The sequence below is a fragment of the Phallusia mammillata genome, chromosome 3, assembly GCF_965637545.1.
Source record: "Phallusia mammillata chromosome 3, kaPhaMamm4.hap1.1, whole genome shotgun sequence".
NCBI lineage: Eukaryota > Metazoa > Chordata > Ascidiacea > Phlebobranchia > Ascidiidae > Phallusia > Phallusia mammillata.
This window is the reverse complement of record NC_137254.1, coordinates 10,077,419-10,087,757: the sequence shown is the minus strand read 5'-3', so window position 1 is coordinate 10,087,757 and position 10,339 is coordinate 10,077,419. Positions and strand designations below refer to the sequence as shown.

The 10,339-nt window shown below is 34.4% G+C and overlaps 1 protein-coding gene across 1 annotated transcript; it reads right to left on the bottom strand.

Moving 5' to 3' along the window:
* Positions 1 to 6,167: 6,167 nt before the first annotated feature.
* LOC145219988 (transmembrane 6 superfamily member 1-like) lies at positions 6,168 to 9,895 on the bottom strand. The gene is made up of 4 exons (XM_080087281.1): positions 8,933 to 9,895; positions 8,083 to 8,302; positions 7,682 to 7,765; positions 6,168 to 6,958 (listed from the first exon to the last, which is right to left on the bottom strand). Exons 1-4 carry the CDS (start codon positions 9,562 to 9,564, stop codon positions 6,785 to 6,787), a joined length of 1,110 nt encoding a protein of 369 aa, XP_079943407.1. The 5' UTR covers positions 9,565 to 9,895; the 3' UTR covers positions 6,168 to 6,784.
* Positions 9,896 to 10,339: the final 444 nt, after the last annotated feature.

The window sequence follows — 10,339 nt, the reverse complement described above, 5'->3', positions numbered from 1 at the left end:
GTTTTTACATTGAGTACCAACAAAATGATTTCATTGCTCTATTTCTTTCCCAGCTAGGGGTTACTGTGATTAATGAAGTAAATTTGTGATTAATTTTACTTTACCAATTCCATCGATGTCTGCTCAGGTAAACACAGCATGTGTAGAGAGTTTCCACTTATTCTAGCGTTTGTAGAGGAGTTAAACTTTCGAAAGGTGAATGTTACATTGCTAAAATCGCTGGTATTTAAAACGTTGCGTAAACCTCGAAAAACCCTGGCCCGTTTAGACCATATAAATTTTCCTCATTAGGGAACATCATTGGATGTTGATTAGTTCAAGCGGCAAGCCTACCACATTACAAATCTATGTACCTCAAGTTTTGTACAAATTAGTCGAAGATTCGGTTTAACTGATTTGGCCCAACCGAGGTTTACTGCACTCAACTTAAAAGCAAGAAAAACTTACATGGTTCATGGAAGGCAAGGTCACAATTCGAAACGGGGCAGAAGTTCGTGTGACACGCCACAAGAATCTAAAAACAAATGAAGTTGCTTCGGAATGGTCGCTTGGCTTCGTATAAGGAATAAACCAAGATTCGTGTCAACTATAACGCTTGTTCAGTTAACGACTTTGCACTAAAAATGGCATTCCTGACAGGAATTGTGCAATCATTTTTGGCGAATGACAAATATCGTCGACTTTGGCAATATTGCAGCCTAAAACAACTTAGAACGATTCTACTAACCTGAATATAATGAAGTTGTGAATGCGCAACCGCGATCAACACAGCAAAAACTGCAAACGTCATCAAAAACTTGTTCATTTTCTTCTGTCTTCTTCTTCTGCCCAAGATAGTTGAATGTATGGAAGATGTGTGAAATGATCATTCATTTATCCTACTTATATAGAAATTCTCGTGCTTTGACAAAGCTTGGCGTTTTTTCCGCCAATGAAACTTTTAGCTATGATTTGCATTGTAGAAAAGCACTTTTGCAATTCGACGAAAAAGTTAATAAATTGTAATCCCCACAGCGCTCTAAAGTATGATGAAGAGATGCAAATATTTCAAGTGAATAATTCGGTACGATTTACGCTCTGTATGCTAATTAGTAGGTACGACACACTTATATGACACAATAGAGCAGTGGTTCTTAACCTTTTTTCCTTGCTGCACCCCTTTCAAATCACCAACCAATTTTCGCACCCCCTGTTTTTTTTATGTATTTATGTAGAATAGACCAGTGCTTCCCCACCTTTTCCAGCTCACGGCCCACTTTTAAACATTTTTTTGGCGGACCACTGTTTCAACACATTGTGCTTTTGGCTCACATTCTCTTCCTGCCTTTATTAAACCGTATTTGATGTATTCCGGGTTCAAATGAAGCTAACAAAGGGAGTTCTAGCGTCAAGCGTTTACAACTAATTTAAGTACTGCTGTGACGCGAAAATTACAGTTTAAGTAATTTTGTGACGCGACAATTGCAATTTGTGTGTGCAATAAAAGCAACCCTAATGATTCAGCATCCCCGCACCCCCTAGGAACAGTTCTCGCACCCCTTGGGGGTTCGTGCACCCCAGGTTAAGAACCCCTGCAATAGAGTGTATGCGAACAATAATGTGCGATATTACATGGCGGAATGTTGGTTGTAATAGTTCGGACAAGCTGTTTGCACATGTGGTCTCAAAAGTTGCTGAAAATATGAAATCTGATATTTGAGGGAAAATAATTTAGCCATTTTACTATCATTTCTCGTTTTTTTTGACAAATATTTTTTGAATGTTTGAACTGGAGAATTTTCACTTCAATTTTGCTGCAATGACTGTACTCAAAATTACATCATTGCAGCATAGGAATATTCAAACAAATTCGATGTAAAAAAGAAAATCACATCGTTTAAAAAGCAAACAAAAATATTTGCAACAATTGAGCTTTGTTTTAGTAGTAAACTTAAATACTTATTTGTGCCAACAAAACATTTTTGCCCAACACACAACGTAATTTAGTAAAACAGAGAGTAAAATTGAACAAATTACCCGTTTAAACTATATTTGATTTCTGAAAGGAAATCCAAAATAGAAGTTAAAATTTTAAAATATCTCATCACACGAAACCAAGCTTGTATATACCAAATGTGTTATACCTACAAATTAACATGTTGAATGTAAATTATGTTATTGCAATTAAAATTTTGCATCTAGGTGGGAAAGTTTGCAATCTATTTTGGATTACATTTTTATCCACAAAGTTGCCCAAAATACGTTAGTACGCTGAAAAGTGACATAATAATTTAAATGTTTTCTTGGGAAATGTACAAATTCTTTTCTCCCATGTAAATTTTACCTTTTATAGAAAAAACGGAAAAAGGTTATGCAGCGTTTTCTGTTTTCAACTGTGTAGATAAATTTGTTAATGATTTTGATTACATGCGTTTGTCATATAAGACCATCTTTAAAAATTGGCAGCGAGATAATATGAAAAGATTTGAATAATAGTTACGGATGAAACTGTCTGATAACCCGTTTTCGGAGTGGAAAAGTCTTACGTGTAACAAACGTTGTGGTTCTTTGCACATAACTGATTTCAAAACCGCTCTCATTGATAATAACTTATGTGCAACGACCGCTATAAATAAAAGACAGACAGAAGAACGCTCGTCACTAAATTCGCTTTCATGTGCAGAGTGGTGCATGTAGCACTGGTTTTGGCTAAATAAAAAAAATCTTATTAGAAAGCGGCTAAGACGTTGTACATCTGATTAGATCAACCATTTCATCACGCACGCACTGGTAACCTATCTGCCCGCGGCATAAATCTACCCAAATAAGTCAAAATGTCGGCCTGCAGACAATACTCATGTTATGAGAAATTCTTTCAACTTTTTCGGATTTTTCTTAAATGTCGTACTTCATATTATCGTTCGCATATACATGCATTGTGTCACGTAAGTGTGTAGCAACTACAAATTAGCATGTGGAGTGTAAAGAAAAAAATTTCCTCGGAAAACGTCGAAAACTCGAAAATGCTTTTCTTCGATGCAAATGTTAGGCAAAAATTACATCTACGGGAAAAATCAAAAAACACGAATTTTCCTATATAAGTAGGCCAAGGAAACGTTTATTGTATATTACTTCCATACATTCAAGTATTTTGGAAAGACAACAGAAGAAAAATGAACAAGTTTTTGATGACGTTTGCAGTTTTTGCTGTGTTGTTTGCTCTTGCCCAATCACAGGTTACAATTCTGCAGGTAAGTGCAAATGTTTAAAGTTGTTTTAAGCTGCAAAGATGCCAAGTCGTACATTTAAACTATTGTTGTCATTTGCTGCACTAAGAGCGACAAAAAAAACTGCTTTTTTACAAGCAAAAGTAACGTATGTAACAAGCATTTTGGTTTACTGCTCAAGTTTCAACAAAAGTCCACTTTCAGCATGAAAACTCTTAAGTTACGTATAAAAAGCGCTGTAATTTATTGCACAAATATCTTCAGAAAGCCAGATTTACGCGTGTAAAGTCGTGTATTTTGTAAACCGTTAAATGCACGTTGAGCGTCAACAACACTTTTGGCACTAAACTGAATCATGCAATAAGCTCAATGGTTGACTACACGAATCTCATTAGAAACCCATGGTTGAAGTTTACACGCATTTTACAAAATGTGGGACCCTTTCGTTTCGCATAGGATTGTTAAATTAAATGTAATACTTTATAAATGGAAACATGCATATTTCTTATCTTACATAAATATGTTTTATAACAATTGTGTTGACTGACTATATTGTAGCCTACAGATTCTGTATTACGAAGCATCGGTTTGGTCATTTCTAAGAGTTGATATGGACACCTCCTCTTTCAGGACTTAATTCAGTTACAATTGCCAAACTAATCTTAATCGTATCTATTTTGTTTTCCAGATTCAACAAATGTGCCAAAATAACTTCTGTCACGTTTCTAATTGTGGCTTAGTCTTCCAAAACTCACGTAAGTTTTCGCAACATTTTATACATTTACATGCAAGTATAAATTCCATGCAAAACTAAGATTACAAATTTTACAAATGCTTATTTCTCATTGCAAAATGCAGCAGTTGCATTATCCTAAGGGTATGCTCAATGCAATTTTAAATAATAAACTTAGGAATATACAGAAAACGTATACGTGATCAGATAAATCCGTTAGTTGTTAATATTAACCGGACAGTCGCACAAAACGAGAATTACAAACTAACAATGAATGTCATTGACCACCCTTTTTTACAAATACTTTTAACAAATTGTCTGTCTGATTTCAATTTCCATTTGTGCGCTTTTTTCGTCTGATTCATTGTACTTTTACGACCACTGTCAAATATAGTAAAGCTCGTTTAAACATGCAATTGATAAATAAAATTTAACTTCTGTTATTTATATTTTAGAGCATCAATCCATTTGCACATTTTGCCACGTTTGGGGATTCTGTAGCGGTTTCTCAGTGGGCTTGGCTACCGGGTCAGGCAACCCAAATTTGGTCAACCAGTTGAGCGGAGCCGATGCCATAAACGGAAAATAGAGAAACAGAAAAATTGATGTCAAGGGAAATGTTTTGCAAACAATAAACGTGCAAATACAAATGTGTTTGGTTGCTTATAGTGAAAAAGTGGCGTTGAGCAGACTAACGTCAAAGTTATTTAAAACATTAAAATAAAGTGGACAGGGCAGGCAGCGGTGCTTGTGATCCGACTTTCGGCGGTTTCTCCACTGACCCCGTGTATAGCTCAGTTGGTAGCGCGAGTCCCCGAAAGACTCGCAGGATAGAAATATGGGAATGCTTAATTGGGAGACCGGTTGATTTGGTAAATGGCCTTTAGGCTTGGCGTATGATAAAGTGGACAGAAAAACGAGCTATGTGTATAAGACAGGGTGTGTAAAAGTTTGCAGATCTGCAATAGCAAATTTAGATTTAGAACAAAAACCAACATTAAACCAAACAAATCGGATCGTTGTAAAGCTGTACACGCAATCTCAGATAAGGTTTGGTTCCTGACAAAACAGAAATGTTACTACAAATTAACAGTTTAGTTAACGTATGATTAAATTCCGCGAATTCTAATGCTGGCTTGGCAGTAGTGTCAACCTGCAACTGAATTTTGACAATCCATAATGCTTGATAAAAAGTATATTGGTAGACATTTAGTTAGTTTATGCGCGTTTTGAAAGGTAGTATGTTATATAATTCAGTTGCAAGGACATATTTAAAAGAAAACTTTTTCCGAATAAAACGAAGATCCGGATTAACCGAATCCTTTTTCTGCGCTATCCATTGATTCAATTAATTGGTCAGGCAATAATTAGTCATAAGTGTTCATGACTTGATCTTTGTAGGAGGGACATCTGTAGCAGACCAATTACATAAAATGCTATATTTCACACGAATTGCACGTTATACTTTTGCACGCTGCATTAGAGCAGTGTTTGCAGCCATTATAAAGAACAAACGCAAATAGTCCACAAAACGCACATTTCACACGGTTTTCATGTATACGTTTTGCTTGTATCGGTGAGGTCATATTCTATTTTTGGGACATTTTGTCCTATATTTCGCAGTTATACATGTCCGGTCCCACTGACGTTTATGTGCCTGTTTTCGAGAAGATTCTGGCAACTAAAAAAGGCTGATTTGAACCTTGCCCAGTTAAAAGTAACATAAACAAACGTAATAATGTGCGAGAGAAAAAGTGTACTGTTGCATTGTGGGAGTATAAAAGCGCTGTTTTCCGCCTTGAAATCAGAAAGGTTTTGGAATTGTGAAACGATAAATATTGTGTAACTACTTAGAATAAAATTGGGAAGAGATTGCATTATGTTTCAGCTGATTTAAATATAGTATGTCTCAAATTAACGTTGCTGCAGTTCGAGTTAAGAAGACGGCGTTCAACAAGTTAAAGCAAACAGGACAAGGATCCATCAGTAACCGAGGCAATAACATTGTTATATCTTGTAGCGTTTGGAGCAAATATAGACGCCATCGAGGTAAACGCTACACATCTCAAACACGAGGATAGATCAGACCGGGAATATGACATCACATTCGAGTTTTTTGATGTTTTTTTTTTATTATTGTACATTCATGCCTCCATAAGAAAGTAGCATAAATCCCGCCCAAAACCCTGTTCAACTTAGCATAAATCCTGATGGTGACACGCAGAGCGTTTCTTTTGTTTCTCTGTATTCTTGAATTAACGTTACAACGGCAAACAAATAAATCAGCTTTCACATACAGAAAGGGGAAAAATTTGAAGAATAATAGACTGGCGACACCTTTTTCTTTCAAGTTATAGAAGTTATTTTATAGCAAAAGTGCAATATTATAAAGTCTTTGGGCCCTCTATCCGAGATGCTATGCATTTTCTCAGTTACAAGCGGATGTGTTCTACTTAAAACGACAGTGTAAACAGGTAGCAAAATGCGCAATGAAGAACAAACACCTTACGTTTGTGCAGAACATTCTTGAAGAACAAAATGACTCAAATGAGTTAAAATCCGTTTCGCGTTGTTGTATGAAATGCTCTTGCACAAGTTAATGTAAACATTGCACACAATAATATCATGGCCGCTACATCTGGCACCAGGGGCAACATCAGACATTTGAGTGCGTTAGGAATTTGGCTTTTTCAGAAACATTTCTGGTTGGGTTAAATCTCTAAAACAAATCAAAAACCAGTGGGCATAGCAACCAGTCATTTAGTCACTATCTAGGTATTAGACTCTCCGCTCAAGAAACAGTATTATTTTAAAATATTTTGTATCATCGCATATATATTTTTTGTCATTTTATTTTTTTGTGTTCTGTCACTAATAAAAATGTTCGCACCATAACTGCTAAAGCAACAACTGGTAAAAACAGGTTCACAACAATCACAAATGTTGTTTGTTCATCAGGAACCTGATACATTTTTTCCACTCCAGGACAGAACTGTGCAATTAGATGGACATAGGTTCCCTGCAAACAAAATGCTTTTAAATTAAATGCATCTAATTTTTTATTTACATTCCCAATGATAATATGTGGTAGGCTACACATTTTAATAAAGGCTAGAATTTTTGCTGAGTTTTTCTTTAATGTTCTTTGAAACATTTAGCATTTTTGTGCTATTGGCTTCCAAAACATTTTGCTGCTACACAATATAAAAAGCTATGCATACTTGCTTGGTTATCAATTACTGTAATCAGCTGAATTTTCAACTATATTCATGAATTTTTTAGCAAAAGGTATAGTTGTTGTATAGTTATTTTAAACCAAATTACAGTGGTGTGTAATAAAATTTAAAGAAAAGAATAATATACATGTTTGTTTGTGTGAATATTTATTATCAGATGTGTGTCATTTTACAAATGTAAAAAAGCAATGAGCTATGACAATGTAAGCTATAGACAGTTGTTTTGAACTGTATGGTCTTAGGTGATGACAACACAACTGGGCATATAGCTTAGTGTAGCCATGTTACGAAATTTTAGTATGTTGGGAGTTACAAGCTGAAAAGCCAGGTCCCTATCTATTTAATGTCCCAACTAGGCATACACCGCATAACAAAAATCATTCCTTTAGAGAAAGGCCTTAAGTATTAAATTTTTTTATAAAAACCCAAGTAGTTAATATAATGAAAAATCAAAGACAAGTGGCTAAAATGGCAAGTTTAAGCCAGCATGTTTGTGTAAAACTTACATAAACTGTGATAGCTGTGAAAATAATACTCCAATCTAACATCCATGATGCATTGGACTGAAACAGCCCGAATATTAAAACAATCTGAAACATAAAAAATATATTAGTTTTTACTTCAATCTAAAGAAGAAAAAAAATCATAACCAATACAAATAATTATTTTATTGAAAATGTAATAAACTTAGATTTTACATTTAAACATGAATTGTTTTGAAAAATGCTGGTAACTATGAGTAAGTTAATAGGCTATATAAAATTTTTCGTAAATTGTATAGTTGTTTATTGGATACTACTCAAATTTTCTAGGGTGTAAATTTAATAACTATAATATAGGCATTCATTACAGTAGTGTATTACATTAGAACTTAGATTAAATACATATTTGTACAATAGGTTTATACCTTCAAAAAGCTTCCAACGAAAAGCATAAACAGAATCCAAACTTTTCCAAAGTTAGTTGGATGCAGAATGTAAGGTTCATATTCCGATACATAGAACTGGGCAAGAGGAAAAGGTGAATCTAAACTGCCTAAACCTTTGATGACGTTGATTATCAATCCAATAGCAAGACTCAAAGCAAGTAAAACATCAAGAAGATTTGGTTTCATTTTTTCATAGATTCTGTTGAAAAACAAATGCAGAATATTATTGATGAAAAATGATGACTAGACTATTGTTGACACAATTTATAAATGTGTGTCAAAAAGATGTATAATCAGATGGATGTGTTTTAAAACTTTTACTGTATATACACAACGATGTACAACAAAGACATGGCATTTCCAATCAATGGTTGAAAAAATACAACAACTCATTTTTATGTATGAGCAAATGCTTTCACTATTTTGCATGTTCTATCAGTTGTTTTTGATGTGCACCATGGGTTGGATTTATAACAGACTAAAAGGCAAAAATCACTGAATGTCTGCAACAAATACCTAAAGATTGTCTTAGACACTTTAAATTGTTATTTCAATTACCACTTGCTTGCCTATTGCAGCAAAATCAACATATTTTTAAAACAATAAGCAATTTTGTAAACTGTTTCTTACAGACAAAATAGGTTTGTGAAATGTCTTAGATAGATTTATTTCCACCTCATAGCATAGAAAATTATTTTTTCAACCCCAAACTAGTATCATTATTTTTCATTTTTATTGGTGCGCATTCCATACCTAAAAAGGTTAGGAAATCATGAGTGATACATCAAAAATCACAGCAGAAATTTGATCAAACTGTACATAACTCTACCTGTTTTCAGGAAAGTGTCTCGGTTGGGTCAAAAATTTCAGCAGGTAGTATATTGGTAGGACACCATATGGAATGTTGAGGCATGAGGCTGGTAGAATTTCATCTCCATATGAACCACTCATAGCTCCAACAATCAAAGTAACTAATGAGGTTACCATGGTGCTGGCCCAGTATAGGACCAAATTTCGACAATCTTTTTTGTTGTCAATACAGTATATGATAGCAATATAAAGTGGAAAATGTACAATAAAATCCCATAAAAGTGCAAGTGTTCCATAAGAAGTGTTAAAATACCGCTCCCCAGTTTCCAAGTAGAACCCAATGTAGCCTTTCACGAAACCCATAACTTCCAAATAAAAAATTAAATCCACGACCGACGAGAATGAAAACAAGCAGCAAGTGTAATATAAAATTCCACGACCAATAATGTTCTCATTTTCATTAGTTTTAGATTCTTTGCTCTTTGGTAAGCACCATTTTAAAAGGTAAGCAACTGTCAATAAAGTGATAAATCCAGTTGGAGCCAAAACAGCTGGTTTTGTTAGGTCTGGATATCTTGTCACTAATTTCAAAACAGGCCAAGCTGTTAAGCTTAGCAAGGAAGCAGTTATTACTCCAGAAAAGTTTGGCATTTTTTTAGACTGCAAAATATGAATATAACATCTATACAAAGAACTATTCAAAATGTCAAAAAGATATACAAATGCTATCGTGAGTAGTAATAACAAATGAAGCAGTTAATTGTTAAATTATTACAAAATACTTTCATTTGTATTGTATTTGCCTGCACCATTCCGATAAACTTAACACATATTTGATATTTGTACCGCCTTGTGAAATTCATATTCCTAAAATTGATTGCTAAATTTCACTTTTCTTTAATTTATATTCACAAAATAATAAAACCAGCCTCTAAATCTCTGCTTTGTTTACGTTGATGACATCACAATGCCACTTCTTGCTTTGTTTACATTCAAACCCAACCGGCATCTGACGTCACACGTCACGTGTTTACACGAACGGAGACGCCTCATTGCGATTTGTCACGGCTCAATGAACACCTCACTGACAATTCCAAAGGAGAGCGCATATCAATTTTCAAAAGTGTTTCGTGCTGTACGTTACCTTTTTTACAAGGTCAGTCATATATCAAACCAATGAACTATGATTTTTTTCCTAATGTTAAATAAAAATAAGTAGTAGCAGTTGTCAGCCAGGTTTTTTAGTTTATAGCCTGGACGCAATAAACCGCATTTTTTGTCTAAAAAAATATTTAGCCTGTGCAAATATAGTTAACATGCCTAAACTAGGTTGTCTATGTGTTATTCGAAGGCAACTTATTGTTACCGTCACTTTGCTTATTTATTTATGACTCAAAAGTTAAACCAGCGTTGGTTGTAATAACCT

What these genes read in the sequence shown, in the direction of transcription:
- LOC145219988 (XM_080087281.1), bottom strand. Translation starts at nt 9,564, where the DNA reads ATGCCAAACTTTTCTGGAGTAATAACTGCTTCCTTGCTAAGCTTAACA. An exon ending in AGACACTTTCCTGAAAACAG is followed by an intron (nt 8,303 to 8,932) that starts GTAGAGTTATGT and finishes GTTTTTCAACAG; the next exon opens with AATCTATGAAAAAATGAAAC. An exon ending in TCACAGCTATCACAGTTTAT is followed by an intron (nt 6,959 to 7,681) that starts GTAAGTTTTACA and finishes TTTTGTTTGCAG; the next exon opens with GGAACCTATGTCCATCTAAT.